The sequence below is a fragment of the Pollicipes pollicipes genome, unplaced genomic scaffold, assembly GCF_011947565.3.
Source record: "Pollicipes pollicipes isolate AB1234 unplaced genomic scaffold, Ppol_2.1 Scaffold_2555;HRSCAF=2994_pilon_pilon_pilon, whole genome shotgun sequence".
Classification (NCBI taxonomy): domain Eukaryota; kingdom Metazoa; phylum Arthropoda; class Thecostraca; order Pollicipedomorpha; family Pollicipedidae; genus Pollicipes; species Pollicipes pollicipes.
Genome location: NW_023596136.1, coordinates 44,814,117 through 44,833,163, shown reverse-complemented (window position 1 = coordinate 44,833,163; position 19,047 = coordinate 44,814,117). Strand labels below are relative to the sequence as shown.

General features: G+C 49.7%; 1 protein-coding gene across 1 annotated transcript; it reads left to right on the top strand.

Moving 5' to 3' along the window:
- The first annotated feature begins 2,081 nt into the window (after window positions 1–2,081).
- Window positions 2,082–18,803, top strand: LOC119109517 (transmembrane protein 145). Its single transcript, XM_037233161.1, has 13 exons — window positions 2,082–2,197; window positions 6,068–6,142; window positions 6,826–6,900; window positions 8,003–8,209; window positions 9,582–9,666; window positions 10,186–10,257; window positions 10,822–10,971; window positions 11,484–11,656; window positions 13,970–14,142; window positions 15,612–15,732; window positions 16,269–16,356; window positions 17,038–17,168; window positions 17,916–18,803. Exons 1-13 carry the CDS (start codon window positions 2,111–2,113, stop codon window positions 17,997–17,999), a joined length of 1,521 nt encoding a protein of 506 aa, XP_037089056.1. The 5' UTR covers window positions 2,082–2,110; the 3' UTR covers window positions 18,000–18,803.
- Window positions 18,804–19,047: the final 244 nt, after the last annotated feature.

Genomic DNA, 19,047 nt, shown 5'->3' with positions numbered 1-19,047 from the left:
TAATTTCCTGACTAATTAACCAATATATGCGGGATGCACACACCATTAATAGTTTATACTTGTCACATGTAAGAGCGTTGCCCATTACTTAGGCTTCTTATCTCCCAAAGTCCGCACGGGGACTTTTTCGCTTTTCATGGCAATTGCATTTTAACCGCTATGCTATAAACTTGCAATAAGGGCACCACCATACTGCCCATTAAATTATACACATTGGGTCCCCTATCTACATGCGCCTGTTCCAGCGGTTTATTAATTATTGGTGCGAAGGCAGTTAGCGGCATGGACATAAAAAAACAGATCGTCATACTTTCCAGAAGATTGTTTGTAGTTGGCTAGCTGGTCATATGCACCTCCCGCTAACAGAGTGCTCATTATCTGTACGAGGATTTCTGATGTTTCGGCTGCCCCGCAACGTTATGCCCCACGGCCTGCAGCCGGATCGCATTGAAGCCTTAGCATCAGTGACGTCATCGCTCTGTAGAAAGTTTGCGAAACCCCGACTTATGACAAAGCCCAAACTCAGCATGCCCGAGGTTGCAGCCCAAATCGCGATCGACGACGTGACAGTCTGCACGTGCTGTGCAGTAACGCGCGATTGAAGTCATGATGATAGAAAAGAACGCATTCAGTCATAAACGAAGAACTTGAAATTCGATATTAATCAGCGAAATCTGTGACGAAAACCCTTATAATGAAACGACATCATTTAAGTGTCGGTAAACATATTTATGGGCCAACAGATCGGCCTGCCCGTTGACCGAGCTACGGACCGGTTGTTGCCGCAGACCCGTTGTCAGGCCAAGTGGGTCTGCTGGGTCTTCAGTAAACCTACAAACTGATTGGCCGGCAGGTCCGCTAGCAGAACTATGGAACAGCTGACAGGCAGAATCGCTGGGAGACCTATAGGCCAACTGACTGGCAGGCTCGCTGGCAAATTTACAGACCGACGCACAACCGAGAGGCAGACTGATGAACCGCGATCAAACAGCCAGCGCTAGGTTGTTCCAGGATCGACACGGTCAGCGCTGCACACGACGAAACAGCTTGCCCGATCTTCACTGCTTGTTCAGTCCAGGACTCAATTGAAGCAATATGCGCCACATAGAGTGCGGTATACTCAAGGAGCCCATGAAAGGCTGCTGGCGCCCTATCCGAAAACTTATTCGCCATCACTGGCTGATAGACATGACGACTAACCGTTGGAATCACTGTTTTATCCTACTCTGCGTGCATTTCAAACTTGACACCAAATCAGGCCGCTGTCTGATAACGCTGGCAAGAGAAGAGATGCAGGATGTTTTGTGGTACGAAATAAGCGCAATGCTGGGTTATGTGTTCAGATACATGCACAAACAGTTCAGGATAACTCGCGATTGCGTCCTTGGCTTGGTGTTTTTATTTTGTCCACAAGCATCGGGGGACTCAGAGGGGCATGGAGCTGAAATTAGCGTCTGTGGGCTCGGGCCTTACAATAGTATACCAAGTGACGTCCCCGATTACCTATGTGCCGGCTCGGGTCTCAAATGTGTGCGCCTCGCAGTGAATGTATTCATATATCACGTTCAATCTTAGCAAATGGGTCAGTGACCTTTCAACAGTGCCCTTACACCCATGCGACCGTCATTGCAAGGCGTCATGCCAATGGTCCATTGAAAATAGCGTCACCCCCGTCCGGTATTCAGCTCAGTACGATGGCGTCACCAACTGCTGGAGGTCCATGCGTCGCACTACCGGCCAGTTGCGGCCACAACAGCACCAGGCGCGCATTATCAACACCTTTGTTGCTACCCGTTTCCACGGCAACCCCCTGGTCCTGTGTCCTCCACCGGCGCGGTGTGTGAGAAGCCTTGCCGCGTACAAATGAACGGATTGCTCAGACGTCCGTTAAAGAGCTGGTGTGGCCGTGAGCCAGAGCCGGCTGGGCGCACAGGTTCGGCCGCGCCGGGACCGCCACCTCAGACCGGCTCGGTGCCGGGGCCCGCGGCCGGCGCGCCCCGGTTTCGTGAGGCAGCTGCCCCGCGCGCCACCGTTCGATGCATCGATTAGCGGCGCCCGGCCGGCGTGCCGCTGGGGACCGTCGCAGACGGTCCAGGCACGTGCGGATGGCATGTTCGGTGCGGCGATCCTGCTGACGGCGCTGCTGGCCGCCCAGGCCGACGGCAAGGTGGTGAGGGGCCATCTCAGCACCAGAGAGGTACGCTGCCGCGCGCTGGTGGCGTCGCGCGACGGCCCACCCACGCAGCTGTTCGGGCGCGGGATCCGAATCAGGGAAGTGCAATATTTCACAGCAGCGTGCTTTTTACGAACTGAGGATTGAGGACGTGATTTCTGCTGCATGACGGGGCGGGGGGGGGGGGGGGCGGCGGGTCCAAAGATTTTGACGGGCTTGCATGGAAAAACGTCAGTAAAGACTGCGATGTTGCTGTGAAGTTCTCGCCCGTGTCAGGGCCAATGATTGAAGCCACGGGGTAATGAGAAAACTAGTTATGGTTCGCTGTGGTGTGGTTCTAGCTCGTTGGAAAACGCGACAAATGCATAACGAACAGCTGCGACGATGTGGACAGAACGAAAGCCGAGCTTTCTCCACTTTTGCACCGCAAGGCTCCTGCCCAGTTGTGGTGCGTAGTTGGATTTACAGACGGACTTTGGAGATGTTCGGCTTTTGCTGAATGCCCACATCGAGACCCGGATGGGACAGTCTGAGACGGTTCACGCCCGTGGGTTAAGGCTGATACTGCCGTCTGTTACCGCGGCGGCCGAGTTAAGCACCCGTGGTTGTGTAATACTTGTGACATGCGATCAAATAGCAGCCATGTTAATACTCCCGCACGCTCTCGTTCAGACAGGCCAAATTAATATCAAAAGCAGCATCAAAATGAAGCCATAGGATAATAGCCATAGAATACTGCCACCCAATGCGGTATAGCCATGGATACTTTTCATCCAAGCGAGAGAAATATTGCGCGGGCCATTTTGAATCAATATTGGCGCACGGATTGAGCGGGATCCATGCGCGTGAATCGAGCCGCTGCACGGCTGCGCGGCGCGCCGAACGCTAAGGCACGGGCCCCTCCCCCCCTGCTAGTATTGCCACTCGTCAGATCATCACTTTTCTACCTCACAAACGGGCTGGTGTGGCATGCATTCTTAGGCTATCTACGTGAAGTCCTCGAAGGCAGGTGTTCCAGCCTACAACATGCATTAGAGTAATCGGTTATTCTGGCCTCTACACGACGAGAGCTTTCGGGGTTGCATTTAGTATGATCAGCTGCATTAACAGCATTCATCTATATTTAGTAGTACATGCAGAATACATATCTATAATCGGCGCGATTTTGTGCCATTGAGAATGTTTCGTAATGCTGATAAGCCCCTGGTGTAGCCGCTTGGGGCCGATGGATGGAAACACGTGGCTGAAAGGTCGGTGGGGCCAAACTTCGTGTGCAAAGACCTTGCATTGGAAAATAGAGACAACTGACAAAAACTTTACCCATCGTGCGTCGGAAGCAGATGCAGCAACACGGTAGACATGGTCTGACTCAAAACTATTTGGAATTTGTGTATGTTGTGCGGGACAAAATAAATACCATCTTAGGATCTGCGACCATGAACGGTTAATTTAAAGATGGTAATCGCACGTAGCGTACTAATAACCGCATTTTAGCAGTCTACTAGCGGATTGCTACATTCCCTTCTATCCACAAGCGGAAATGTGAGAGGCCGCGAAAGGACGCCCTTGATTGACGCGGTCGAAGGGCTGCTAATGCCCCTTTTTGAGCTAATCCTGTCATTCGTTCTGATCTCGTCGCATGCTGTTATGTCCGCTATCAGCCGTTGGCGCCGCGACTGGCGATCTGTTCCATTATGCATGGCAGGACGGGGGTAATTTGGTGCTGCTGGATGACAATCTGGTGGAATGTATGATGTACTTCCAAGCATAATGCAAGTATTGCTTCCAAACACCATCCAGCGACATCAATATTATTATTGCAATCATGCACGCAAATTATATCGTAACAGTCAAAATTGAGCACCCTCCTACGTTCATGATATAGGCGTCGTCGGCGAATGCCATACTGGTACGTAACACCTAGGGCTGGGAGTGAATAGATAGTAGGGCAGACATATCTTCATCGACCCAACCGACTTCCAACCGAGTGACAAAGAAGTGCGGCTTGTGTACGTTAAGCCCAGCGTATCCGTCACTAAGGTGCAGGGGTCGCTGGAGTCCACATGCAAACTCACAACAGATGCTGAACAAAACACAGTTTGCTTTCAACACGCCGGTCGCCCACCCAGGTAAATACCCTCAATGCCTGACATCGTTTCCGCTGATGAATCAACGCCTAGCTTCAATAGCGAGACAAAGGTCCTCAAAATCAGCTTATTTAGGTTAAGCGCGCGAAAGTGGCCGGTTATACTTTGAAGGGTCGCTCGCGCCCAGCGGGCTGGATGCAGAATCTGCTGCAGATTCTGACGCAGTCAGCTGTTGCAGGCTAGATGCGCCACATTCAAGCCTGTAAACCCACAAAGCGCAGATAAAAAACGCGGAAAGTGTAAAGCGCAGATAGAGCGATCTCTGAATCGATACCACTAGACCGCAGCAGATGGTCTGCAGAACGCGCTGCAGGCCCTACGGTCGTCATGTTTTCAGGATTAGAGAGATTCCACCTTAACGCTTTTTCACCTGCGGTTTGTGGGCCTATAGGCTTAAACGCGTCGCCTCTAGCACGCAACAACGGATTCTGTGGCTGGTTCGGAAGGCATGAACCGGGGTTAACGCTCCATTCATGTTCATTTCAACAGAGGAGGTAAAGGGCAGATTGAGTGTTTGTGGCGCTCCAGCGACTCGATTTTCAGTCGCGCGGGCTCATAGGTGGGATCCGTGAATCCGTGAATCCGTCGCATGGCTTCGTATTCGAAAACGTCGCACGCAATGCTGATGTCGCAAATCTTCGTATAATTTTCTTTTGTACGCAATTCTTCGCAAACGGGAAACTTTCTACTGAATGTGCGTAACGCTACTTCGTATCCACAAAATTTCTCTGGAGCAATTTTTCGCATTTCATATCTTTGAATGCGCATATGTTTGTATTTCCGTCATTTGTATTTGCTACCAATCGTCTACGCAGCTCTTTCTATCGCATTTATTCGCATCGCAATTCGTCGCATTCAGCCGTATGCACTTTATATACTTTCGGGGGAGGTCTGAGCCTCAGTACTGACCTGAGCCCCCCTCCCCATGCCCTTTTGAGCTTCCTCAATGCATATGAGCAAAGAGGGAATGTTGTGTCCAAATAAATGCAGACATTGTTCGTAACCATTCGTATACTAGATGCCTAAAAACATCATGATTAGCATCATGCTCTTTTGTGCCAAATATCATCCTGTGGTTAATGGAAAATGCTTCATACATCAAACTATGTAAGTATATATATATATATATATATATATATATATGTGTGTGTGTGTGTTTATACATATATATCTATATATTTATATATACATGAGGTACATATTTGCAAAACTGCGTTGCACTTTTCAGTTGCTTTTTTAGATGTTGGTTTAAGTGCAATGCTTTGCATCTAAATGCTGTAAGTATTCGTTCAAGCCTGCATTAGCGATCCGCACTGCACTTCGCACTGCTTGGGGACTCCTCTTTTCGAGCCCTGCAAACGCCTCTGTCATGGAACTTTGCTAGATTACTGAAGTTGCATGTTCATATTGCAACAAGTTTGGTTACTGGAATCATCGGTTATTCTTGTATCCCCAAGATATTGAATATCATACTAGGAAGATCACGACATCTGCATACCTTTTAAACTTCACTGGAGGTTTCTGCCGCTACCGGGCCGTATAATTGCCTCCGCGCGTGCCACGTACCCAAAATTTGGACACCATACGTAACAGTATAATCGGGAACCAAACCGTTTCATAAAAACAACAAAAGCCGCAAGGATTGCATTTTCCCCTGCCGGAAAGAGGTTCATAAGCGATCCGTGCGTACACATATTATTTGCCGGTCGATCAGAACACTGCGTTGACACATGCCATTCGTTTTCAGCAATGGGCCTTCCTCACACGGTTCTGTTTCCTCTCTGGAGAGGGGATGTTCACCTACGAAGTGGAATACGAATCGGTAAGAGCGCCGGGAACGCTATCGCTCCGCACCTAGATCGCCTTCCACATGGTGGAGCCACGGGCAGAAAGGGGGGGGGGGGGGGGCTACATGAAGCCAATAAAAGATGTGACTGTCTCCTGCAATTTTACCCTCCACAGCCATGCTGTATCACGTTTTCCCAAGGAATATGACACCTTCAGTTCAGTGTGTATTCCACGTCCTAGTTTGACTCCCCCAAACCCGATTTGACCATTAAATCTCGGAGATCTGGTCACACCGACACTCCCTTACGCAGCAATGGGAGCGGGAGCGTGCCTGTTTGAACACCTCTATTGGTTGCGGGGGTGAGGCTAACGTCCGCGCGCCAGAACCGGACTAGTGAGGTACCATGCACTCGCTGGTCCAGAGCCTCAACCTGGGACACTGTCTAGTGTGTCAGACATGCGTGTCCGGACCTCTAATACGCCTGCCTCTGGTGCCCGTAATGGTTATTGATGCTCCCTGGACCAATGCATTCACCAGCAAAAAAAAAACGCTCAGTTTATGTGGCAATCATGGATCATGTCATACGCACAGTAATAATCATTACGACAGGTTGAGCCTTTAGCTAATGCTAGCAGGCACAAAAGAACACTCGCAAACTGAGCCACTTCAGGAGGCCGTTATCGTTGTTACTTACGTTTTGCACCTGCTTTTTACAGAAATATGCCGTGCAGAAGCTGCTACTCTACTATGATACAGAAGACCAGTGGCCGGCCGTCTACAAGAGCGGCAAGGTAAATTACCTGCTGAGGTCCGGTGAATGGGTGCGAGCACCGCCGCCTTTGTCACAACGTTCAGCCGCATGCGCGACTGTCTCTGTCGAAACGCCACCTGGCATGCAGTGTTGGCAAAATGTTACATGCAGTTGGTGATGACCGGTATATGCCGTTAATAGTTTATGACCCATTGAAAAGTTATCCAGTCGTAATTTGCAAATGGGGAGTTAAAAAGCCGTGTCCACAGCTGTGCTCGCTGTTGAAGTTTGGTGCGAACCTACGCCATTATAACTTAAGGCTTGAATCAAGGAGGCATTTTCAGTGTTATGCATCATATAACATCAACACTCCGCGTGAATATAACCTGGACATTTACTCTCATTCGAAACGTAATTCCTCGACTTTTTCTGATATTCACCTTCCGAAATTTGTGGCGTACACCATCACATTGACAGAGATGCATCGCGCTGGGGACTTCGTTGCACAGTTGCTCTGCTCCAGCTCAATTCGCCAGTCTTTGCGGCTGCCATCCGTGGTCTCTCTGCTCCCCTGGCCGTGTGGGTGCGGCGTGTGCACCGCGGGGTGTTCACCTTGCCAGCCTGGGATTTATTTGAGCAGTTATGGTAGGTCGCTTTTGGGTTGTTCATTGGAAAAACCGGGGTTAATAACGACCGGGCTCTGCCAGTGTCCCCGCGACTTGGCGATCTATATTTTTGCAACCCGACTCAAATTGGTGCCAGACTTGTTCTTTTCAAATAGGGACATGTTAGCAGACTGATGCAGGCACGGCCGACACAACTTATAGCTTTGCGGTAAAGGTATGTGTGGGCTTTAGGATTCTTTGGTGACTTGGACCTCGAAGATCACAGAAAGGCAGCAGCGCACTCCTGATGTGGTTGCGTGTCAAGAAATTCCTGGCACATGGCTCAGCCCACACTCTTCCACATACGAGAAAGGTGTTCCACACACATCATACGCCGGTGCTGGATGAGCCACTGGTTAGTTATACAGCTGTTTACAAGGCTCTACCAGTCATCAGGCTGCTCTGCATCATGTGGGTAGAGATGAACGCCGCACCCCTGCCTGCACCATCTACCACTCCAACTTCCCCCACCGCCAGACTTGTGAGGAGAAGCTGGCGGTGCTGGACGAGCCGATGCGTCACCAATTCGTCAACCTGAGCACGCAGTTCAGCACGTTCAGCGGGTGCGAGGCTCGCCGTCGCACGGACCGCGAGCCCACCTACGTCTGCCGCGGCAACCGCACCTTCTTCTCGGCCAGGGAGCGCTGGTGGTTCATCGCCGTCAGCAACTGCGAGTCGGAAAAGGTGGGACTCACACGCGGCCCGGGTCAGGCGCGGGTCACTGTAGCAGCCAGAGAGGCTGGGTCAGTAACTGGGATCGGTTTGATCGAGTAACGGGATCGACGCTTTGATCCAGGTTTCACAGTTGCAGCGGCGGAAGAGGCTGGCTGGGACTTGTGAACACGCGCTCGGGTGTGGGTCAATTTAACAAATCTAAGGTTTTCGGAAATCAAACGGTGCGACGCAGTGACGCAAATAAAAATCGTTTAGCTATCGACAGTCGAATAGCCGATGCTTTTGTATAAAAATGGATATGCTTCTTAAGGTTACTACCCTATGGAAGGTCCGACTCAGATCATGACTGTCAGCCGAGGAACGTTTGAGGAAATCCTCAAGTTGACACGACACCTGCATGTTACACTATGTCATACGCAACGTTGGGATTTTTGTAGTCAACTAGACAATTGAGATAAGGATTGCAACTAGTTCCGACGATCTGAGGTACAGGAATGAATGTATGGTCAATTTCAAAACGAACAACATTTTAAGGGAGAACTTGCTTTGGAAAAGTTTTAGACGCTTAGTTTGAATTCTTGTATCACAGCGATCTAAACAAAATCTTTTTCTACTTTGCAAAAGTCAGAAGATGTCGCTGACATAACACGACCTCGTTAAGCCTTTTGCTTAAGCATGCGGCTGAGAGCAGTTTTTGACAATGATTCTGAGCATCAATATCAAAACAATTTGAAAGTTTTTGATAATATTGAACTTATAAAAGGCAATGTAAGGTCACTTGCCTCACATAGCTAGATTTTACCCTTTTCATAAGTCAAGTGTCTAGGTTAAAGCTCTCTGTGTGAACAGGACTAGGTTACTTTAGATTCCAATCTCGAGTTTGATCTTACGTAACGGTAAATGAACCAAATGTCACGATATGGAGACTAAACAACAGACACTAATGAGCTCACATAAAGAGCTACCGTCCAGTTCATGTGGTGATTCTAGGTCTCTTAGTTTTGAGGTCTCAGGGGAAGGGCCGAATTGATCACTCCCACCTGAGCGTGTCGCATTCAACCTGCTACCGGGGCGCGTATTAACGTGTGGGACACGCCTCCCAGAGGCTCGTATTAACAGAGGGAGAGCTTGGGCCAGGAGCTAGGATCAGCAGCATACGGCCTAGGACTGATGGCCGAGATTATGAGCACTGGGCTGATGGTTAGCCCAGGCTGTGGTGGCCGAGCTTTTCGGAAAATGGAAGCATGTAATGGCGTGCTACAGCAGCCTTTTTTGTGACAGACCGTGGTAAATATTTGTGTGCATGCGCTGAGCAGCTGAGCGTCAGAAAAGCTGCTCGTTTTTAGGGCTACGCTCACCACCAGTGGTTGATTTTTTGCAGGGCCTTAGCCTGACTTACAACTTTCTTATGACCAACGGGCCACCTGACAGCCTTTGGACCTACCAGTTCTCGGCCGACGAGATGCGTAAGTATAACGCTATTCTGATCGGATATCGTCTCCAAAAATACTATCTCATTTGATGTTACTAAGCACGAGACGAGTACTGTATGCTCAGTTTTAGTATTTAGATGCCGTGAATCTATTACGACAACATCTTGCGTGGCACGTTGTCGAATTCAGTTTCCTGAATCAAATTCGAAAAGCTCCTCACGTACAGTGACAATGGTGAGTAGCCCTCCCTTCATAGAGAAATCCTCCGTCAGGCAATACAAAACAAGTAACTCGTTGAACTCCAGATTACGCTGAACATCTAGTCAGGAACATAACGCATTTCCTTGCTTTCCTCTACGCAGTGTTGTGAGCCTCAGCACAACGCTCGGCAACATTGCACACTGGGTATCAGGAGCTGACATGCAATAGCCCTGTCGGCGGCCATGCCTGTCACCGGCACGCGAAACGCCACCCAGGTGATTGGTGCAACAGTGCTCCATGAGGCCGTCTTCATATGCATTCCGATGTAATATATATTTGTTCTTGTTTCAGACATCCTAAGGACAAACATGTGCATGCTAGGCATTCAGACTGCAATTCTTTTCATAAGTATCGTTCTTGCAGGTAAGACGCAAGGTGTTGCCGTGTTTATCACGCCTATAGCTTATCTTCTATATTTGCTTAGCCACTGTAAACGTTAGCCCTGCCCTTGACATGACCGCTAGCACCGTTATTACTGGACGCTTTTAGCAGCTCACCGTAAGGCTCAAACTTATCCATGTGCCATTTGATATAAGCCCTTCAGAGAGATTGCTTTTATGGCTTTTGGTCGTCAGAATTTGTTAATCCAGCACTGTGTTGGTCGCACTTGCGAACTTAACAATGAGGAGCGTATGCGATGGGGGCAAATGGGACCAAACATGACAAAATTTGTTTTCGTCAAATGCGATATTTTCCCTATCAGGGGTCTACGCCAGGAGCGTGGCGCCTTACTAGCAGCGGCCCCGCTTACCTAGAGGCGGTGTGCACTCGACCCCCACCAGTCGCCCCCTCGTTCAGGGATGCTGATCTCTGCTGACCTGGCATTGCTCCTGCGCCCTGAAAGCGTCTTTGCTGAGTCATCCGTGTGCCGTCTGCCCCACTCCTGCTGGAGGCGCCTCTGCTGAGTCACATGCGTGTCGCCGGCAGCGGAGCTACGCTCCCGTGGTCTCTTCCACACCACCTACAAGTTGTTTATGGCGGCCGTGCTGCTGCAGACGGCCGGCCTGGTGCTGCTTTTCGCCTCCTACCGCTGCTACGCCAACGACGGCGAGGGCCTGCCGAAGATCAAGCTGGCAGGTACGGACCTCGCGGGTCTTGGCGTCGCGCACGCCGTGCGGTCGAAGGTGCCGGCAGCGTTGTTCAAGTGCACACCAGCACAGGCTGTGATGCGTGTGACCCACAAACGCGCCGGCACGATGGTGCTAATGGGGCTGCCTAAGCCAGCTCAGTTTTGATTCAGGATGAGAGCTGCTTGTGACGTACATGTGACACACACAGCCATCAATACAAATTGACTCAATAAGGCACCACCGGTCACTGATCTGACCAGTAAGTGGAGCGTGATAAGCAGTTAATGCGTGCCCCGCCGTTTTCTCCGCTTTACGTCATAGCTCAAATGTGACGGACGCTATGCAATTAACACAAAAAAACACGGCCGGTGCGATCGATATCATTTGGGGTTTTCAATCCATAAGAATGCCTGCGAGCTGACACATTACCGCCCCAAGGTATCCAGCGCAACATTACACCTTTAGCATTTTGGTACCCCTAGTAGCGGCGATGAAATATGTAACACGGTGTTCCGACAGGCCGGATCCTGGAGGCTGGCAGTGACTTCACGTTCCTGCTGCTGCTGCTTCTCTGCGCCAAGGGGTACACGATCACCCGTGGCCGCCTTCGGCAGGCCAGCGCCATCAAGCTGACCATCTTCTTATCACTCTACGTGGTCTCCTGGGGCATCCTATTCGTCTATGAGCAGCTGGTAAGATCAACATGGAAATTGTCGAGGAGATTGCGAATTGCCCTACAAAATCATTGACTGCGACCTGTGTGCTTTTATGCGAATAAGTTGTCACTGGCCGGCGGCCGAATAGTTGTATACTGTAATTAAGCTTCAGCGGGGATAGTCCACGTCTCTTTAATGTCCATTTAACCAGCTCCGTTGTATTACGCTAGGACATGCACATGCAAATGCTACACTGATGGCTACGTGACCGCCGAAGAGAATATCTGGAGCGATCGCTATCATTATGTTGCCACAGAAGTGCAACGTTCCAGATGCTTACGAGCATCGCGCCATCTCTTCTAAGCCGTATGGAATCGGTTGAATGTTTGGGCAGTAGAGTTGGCTATTGCAGACGGTCAGCTTTTTTAATATGCGAGCAACATGAACACATGCGAAAAGTGTTGTGTATCACTGCGGCCAACTTCAATGGGTTTTCATGAGGTAGTTTGTTCCTTCTTCATCACGGCGCCACAAATGGCCGCAGTCATGTGCTGATTCTGTGCGTGCATCAGCGACCACTCCTTAGATGTTTTTTTGCCCTGACCGGTGCTGTTAGAGCCCCGGTAGGGGCATCGTCCTCAACCATCGACAGGTGTCCCAGGATCGTCGGCGTGTATCGCTCGCGCGGTCCCCCGCCCCCCTTCACTTCACACGCGATCTGGAAATTACGCCGCCGCAGCCATCATGCCCGCCCGACGTGGCGTGGCGTGTGATGCGGCCATCAGCACACCACTGCGTGTCTTATTCTGGTGGGCTGGAGCAGTGGGGTCAAGAAAAGCCGCGTTAGTACAGCAAATGCGTGCCTTACTCTGGTGGCCGGACCGCCAGGGTCAATAATAGCCACTTTAGTACAACAGATGCGTGTCTTACTCTGATATGCCGGAGCAGAAGGGTCAAGAAAAGTCGCGTTGGAACAACAAATGTGTGTCTTTCTCTACTGAGCCGAAACAGTAGGGTCAAAAAAGCCGCGTTAGTACAGCAAATGCGTGCCTTACTCTGGTGGCCGGACGAACAGAATCAATAACAGTCACGCTAGTTCAACATATGAGTGTCTTACTATGGTATGCTGAAAGAGAAGAGTCAAGAATTGCCAGGTTGATACAAAGAGTCCATCATGACGGGGGAGGGGGGGGGGGGGGATATGAGATTATCTGAGAGAGGAATTTCATATGCACGGCATAATCGCTGGCCTACGGAATGCACGATTGGTACCGATCATTCCGATTCCCACGATCTGACGAGCAAGCGCAATTTAAAGGCTTGTCTTATCCTTTAAAAAATGTTTGCGGCTTCTTTCCCCACTGCGCATGTGCTGGCGTCCGCCACGGGCCGCGAGTGACAGCTGCACCCTGCCGGCGCCCGACCGAAGGCAGTGTGTGTGCTACCAGTGCCCAGGGCTCGACGGGCTCCGTGTTGCCACTGCCCAGGGCTCGACGGGCTCCCTGTTACCACTAGCCGGGGCTCGAAGGACTCCGTGTTACCACTGCCCGGGGCTCGAAGGACTCCGTGTTACCATTGCCCGGGGCTCGACGGACTCCGTGTTATCACTGCCCGGGGTTCGACGGACTCCCTGTTACCACTGGCCGGGGCTCGACGGACTCCGTGTTATCACTGCCCGGGGTTCGACGGACTCCGTGTTATCACTGCCCGGGGTTCGACGGGCTCCGTGTTACCACTGTCCGGGGCTCGACGGGCTCCGTGTTACCACTGTCCGGGGCTCGACGGGCTCTGTGTTACCACTGCCCGGGGCTCGACGGGCTCCGTGTTACCACTGTCCGTAGCTCGGCGCCCTCCCCTTGCAGTGTTCTCAGAGCGGTGGCATCAGCTCGAGCGGCGCGACTGGTCCTGTGTTTGACGATTTTTCTGGGTGATTAATCAGCCTCAAGATGGTGACCTGGGTCGCGCCGCTGAACCGGACGTCGGGGTATTTGTTTCCAAAACCGGAGTTCACACGGGGCCGTATTTCTCGGCCGTTGTGGGGGAGAGCCCTAACCTGAAGCTTGCCCCCCCCCCCCCTTCACCTGAAGCTGAGGACGCTGGACGCTAGCGTATCCTGTGTAGCCGATGGTGTCCGATGGAAGGGTTGTGCGACGATGCACGCGCGACATTCCGGATCACCTCCAGATTGAATCAGTCGATCTCACGCAGCGCTGTGATGAGGATGGCGAGTATGTCCGCCTGTGGCGGGAAGTTGTGCATGGAGCAAGAATGATGCGGGATTACCATGTCGAATGTGCATTGTGCTTGCTTTTTGGAACACCAGTGCACTCACAGCCTGATCTATTGCAGTTTTTCGACCCGGGCGAGGTCCTGTACCTGTACGAATCGCCGGGAGGCTACGGTCTGGTCGTGCTCAAGATCCTGGGCTGGGCCATGTTCGTGTACTCTACTTCCTTCACCATAAAACACTACCCAGAGAAGTGGGGCTTCTTCCTGCCCTTTTCCACCATGTATACAGTCTGGTGAGTTCTTATATGCGCCAGAGCAGGCTCAGGCATCTGACATGTGCCACAGGTGAATTTCCGCGGGTGCGCGGGTGAATGCTACGCGCTCGGGTTGGGTGGGAGACAAGTTGACACTCCCTAGATCTAAAAAAGCGGCGGGGCTAGAGACGAGACTTTCAGGACAGGTAGGGGGCTCTCAGAATTCCTTTATGAGGAGTTTGACATTTCTATGTTGTGAGCATCGGGTCAAACAACCTCCAGTGAAGCCATATGTTCTTGAATTCCAGCTGTACGATACCTTTGCTACCTGTACCTGAACCTGCGATAAATGCCACCAAAAACTTTGGAGTGGTCAGCTGTTTTTATCGCAACTAGCGCTGTGCTTGGGGTACCACGTATAATTCATTGTCATGGTATAATGTTTTTGATTATTTCGTGTGCATGTTTTGCGTCATATGGCTCTACCATTATGATCTAGAACAGTTTGAGAAGCGATTTAAGCCTTTCCATGCAAACCACTGCATGCTAGATATTATTTTCAGGCAATGAAAAAATGCATCTTCATTTCAGGCCAAGAACCTCATTTATGCCTTAGAAAATTTGGGACGGCGAGATTTAAATTGATCATTAAAATTCAATTGGTACTCGAATTTAAAATCATCATAAAGAGCAATCCCTTGATAACAAGCTGTGAAAATCGTCAAGTTACCTGTTTTAGAGAGCGAGACGCACGTCGTCTTTCACACCCCTTTCATGGAGCGCCAGCGACTGCAATGGTCACATTAGCTTTCAGGGGCCATGACGTAACCGGCATTCGAGCCTTGAACTTCCCACACGGGAGCGCATGGCGCCAACAATTCGGTCATTACGCCCCCTTAGTTATTTTAATCAATGCCATCTTGTATAGAAACTTTCTTTGACCTTTAGTAAGTTGATATAGACACATGTTAAATTCTTGGTCATAAATGCTTTTGAATAAGCGTCAGACCTTCATAGAGAAACAAAGTTTCAGGCCAAAATTATGCTTGGTATTGACCTTGATCCTCCCTGCATAGCTAGCCCAAGGTCAACGGAATTTGCTCGAACGATAATTTGGCTGTCTCATCATCTAAAAATGTTATCTACAATTGCAGAGCTTTGCCTAAAATTGCGTTTTATTAGTATGAAAGCTGCTCAAAGAATCGTTTTTACCGGCCACCTTTATCTATCTTTGACATACCAAGGGCTTATGACCAGAAAATATATGTTAACTATAAGATCCGCTACATTTGCCTACAATATCTAAATAATGTATAGCAATGCCAAGTTTGGCCTTGTTAGTCCGCTTGCTCTGAATTTTGGAAAGCCTTGAGGAGAGGTCAAATCGCTCTCCAACCTGAACGTGTGTTAACACACAGTATCTTGTTATGAATGACGTTTGCATGTTTGTAACCCAGCAGGCCGCGGCACAGCTGGGAACCACGTCTGTGATCCGTGCCTCTGCGCAGGTTTCTGTCCGCTCCCATGGTGATCGTATGCGCCAACTACCTGATCGACAAATGGGTGCGGGAGAAGGTGGTGAACGGCGTCGAACATGGCATCACCTTCGTCGGGCACATTTTCTTCCTGGTGCGTAACTTGTGAACAGGGGTGATGGTAGACCGAGCGTTCACATCGTCCATGGACCCAAACCATCATCAGCATCGGTGTCGAGATCATCAAGGATAGATTATGCAGACTTATATAGCACGTGCAGACTCACAGGATCATAGGGTAATAACCTAAACTTGTACTCTATCACAGTGTGCGATCGGCGGGGGTCATAGGTCATCCCCGCCTCACCCCCCCCCCCCACCCCCAACCCCGATCCACACACCCACTCACGCACACAAGCTGCGGATGGTGGCAAAACCACCGAAGCTGGCGGGTAGTTACGATCAATCATCGGTCCTGATTAGATGATGACTTGAATTTAGCCTCAAATGCCTCCCTGGTGTTACTGTTTAGTTTCATTTCCCTCCATTTTTGGCAACAATGTTCGATCAATCACCGTTACGACACGCAACGAACGCAGTGCTTCATGTGTGGATAGGCTAGCTAAAACGTCCCATGGAGGATCTAGTCTTGAATCAGGACGTTTCCATCACACTCACCCGACTTTGCAGATTTTGACTCGCCCTACCGCAGCCAACAAGAATTTTCCATTTCACGTCCGGACGTCGCAGATTAGCGTTATGGAGCAGATGCCTAACGGTATGTACATACATCGTCGGCATTTGTTGACAACTGCTGAGCAAAACTCCTTTCCCTTTTGGTGCCCCCAAAAATGTGTGTAGTCTTTAAACATTTTCAAAGCCATCTGCACTCCCCAGCTATGTTCGATGTTCGCGGCCTGCATGCGGACAACGAAAAACTTAAGGCATGTTTCAGGTTATCAACCAAATTTAATCACATACGTTATTCGATTTTTACATTTGACCTGAACTATGCTTTGCTAACTTGCTCTATGTTTTTGTTGCCACCGGTAGCCTGTCATGAACATTCGCACAGATCCAACGTGACCGTTCTCACTTGATGCGACTGATGTTACCGCATTCGCAAAGCATATTTGTGAGCCTAAAACAACACCAATATATACGTGCTGCGTGCTATTTTCTGCGTCTTGATGAATATGCAGTCAGGATGTATATATATATATATACACATATATATATATATATATATATATATATATATATATATCGTCTCACTGCAGAGACTGTGCAAGAGCTGCGGAACCGTGAAAACGTGTCACGTTCTACCATTAAAACATCGGGGGCCACCTTTTCTTTCGCAGTGATTATTTTCTGAAACCGAATTTTCGTGACTGTTGTACTGATATGCAGACGGTGGCTTGTAAGCAATGCACGTTATTCCTTGTCTAACGATCGCCAGGAACGGCTGGGAACAACAACCTGGACCATTTTTCTGCACACGCGTACGCGCCCAGCGCCCCGCTGGCGGTGCTCGGCAGCCAGCAGAGCACACCCACCGAACTGTTCGTCATCAGCACGTCCACTGAGAGGGTAACCGCTGGCAGCCGCTGAGCGGGGAGCAAGGACGCGTCACTTCGAGCAATTTTTGACACTTCTGCGAATAGCATCAAGTTCCTGAAAACGATATCCGTAAAATTTAAAACCGTGTGTAATGTATAAAGTTTGTTTCTTCGACAGATCGTGATGATAAATCTGTTTTGCACTTACCACGCTCAAGTGCCTCCGCAGGTTAAGAGCCTCTAAAGGCCAGTCCACATCTTGCGGACCATGTGCAGACGGCTACGTATAATGCAAAATCAGTCAGAACTTCTGGAGTCGGCCAGAAGTTGTGAGTTAGAGGGACCACATTTAAACCCCTCAGACCCGCCAAAAATAAGCAAAAAGAGCTCGAAATAGTACTTCTCTGGTTGGCAACACTTGGCAACTGCAAATTCTGCTGCGGCTTCTGCGGACCCAAGCTGCTGTCGACTAGGGGTACGACTTTTGGGCTCTGTTATTTGCACTTCGCGAGCCGGAAGGGCTTAGATGTGGCACCTCCAGCTTGCAACAGCTGACTGCCAGTAAGGCATGCTGCGGATTTTGCGGCCTATCTGCGAGCGAGAGCGGGCCTCAATGTCAATATGGTAAAATGATATGATCATAATGATGAGAATAATGATCACGATCATACTAATGATCTTGATCATAATAATGATCTTGCCAATAATGATAATGATCATAATGATAAGACTCATCCTCGTGATCGTTGATGGCATTAACGAAGTTCCTTCGTTCCAGCCCACGGCGAGCAATGGAAAGCCATACGTGAAGCAGGATGCCAGTTTTCCCCACCAGCTAAACGCCAACGTACGTGATGACTGACCCGAGACGGTTGGCACTTCATCCGAGACACAATACTTCCGCCAAGTTAAATAGTGAATTATTCCATGCATGGCTGCGTATATGGTACGCAAGGGCATCTTCAGAAGTATATGAACAGTAAAGTACGGCGTTATGCCATCACGTTATGACAATCATTACGGTCTGGAAAGCCTTGCTCTCGGTCACGCTGTTTCGCCAAACTCCGGACACCACAACGCGGACAAGTTAAGGAAAGCGGCCATGACGCCGTTTTCTTCGGACCGCATATCCTGTTTGTATTGCTTGCCACATATCCGATGTGGCAAGTTAGCTGGGACCGCTTGTGCCGGTCCACGTTTGCAGTCACTCCCATGGATATGTACAGTCAATTTGCACATGCCTGTGGTAATTTAGAAAAAAAAACTATCAGTCCCTGTGAGGCTATTTATGGAATGACAGCTGAATGTTCTCATGAACGGTCACACTGTGTGTTGTATTTGCCCATCGCACTATTTGTAGCTCGGATGTTCTCATTTTGCTACTGTCCACGTGAATATGGTGTCTGTTAACTGGCAGAAGGGTGTCATAGCATTGGTGGCGCAGGACGGTTTTCGTTGCCGCAGCGACTCATGGTCAGCATGAGCTGACATAGCCATGCTTGCGGAAGCTGTCTTTATAGGTAGAACCATATCTTTATAGAGAATCTATCCCTGTCTCGATCGTTAATTTAGTGCATTTATGCAGCGATATTGATTAACGCGATGTTTGCCATCTACGTTGCGCGCTACGCATTCGACGTTTTCAACATATTGGTGAAGCGTATCACGGCTTCACAAAAGTACATATAAACAAAATAGTGGTATTCCCATAGGACTATGAACGTGTCATGGTTCATGTTACAGTACGCTTTTAGCAGTACGCAGGCTGCAATCGTCTCGTTCCAGGTATGATGCAAATTCCTGCTCCTATTGGCCATGTGACCTGGCGTAACACTGCCGCGACTGACGCATGCAGCATTTGCTCTGAATGTTTTTTACATTCACCGTACCAAAATGGATTGAGTCTTTCT

Bases quoted from the DNA above. Each gene is read 5' to 3' on its own strand.
- LOC119109517 (XM_037233161.1), top strand. From the start codon at position 2,111: ATGTTCGGTGCGGCGATCCTGCTGACGGCGCTGCTGGCCGCCCAGGCC. The intron at 14,143-15,611 runs GTGAGTTCTTAT...GCCTCTGCGCAG, and splicing joins TCCACCATGTATACAGTCTG to GTTTCTGTCCGCTCCCATGG. The intron at 17,169-17,915 runs GTAACCGCTGGC...CCTTCGTTCCAG, and splicing joins TCAGCACGTCCACTGAGAGG to CCCACGGCGAGCAATGGAAA.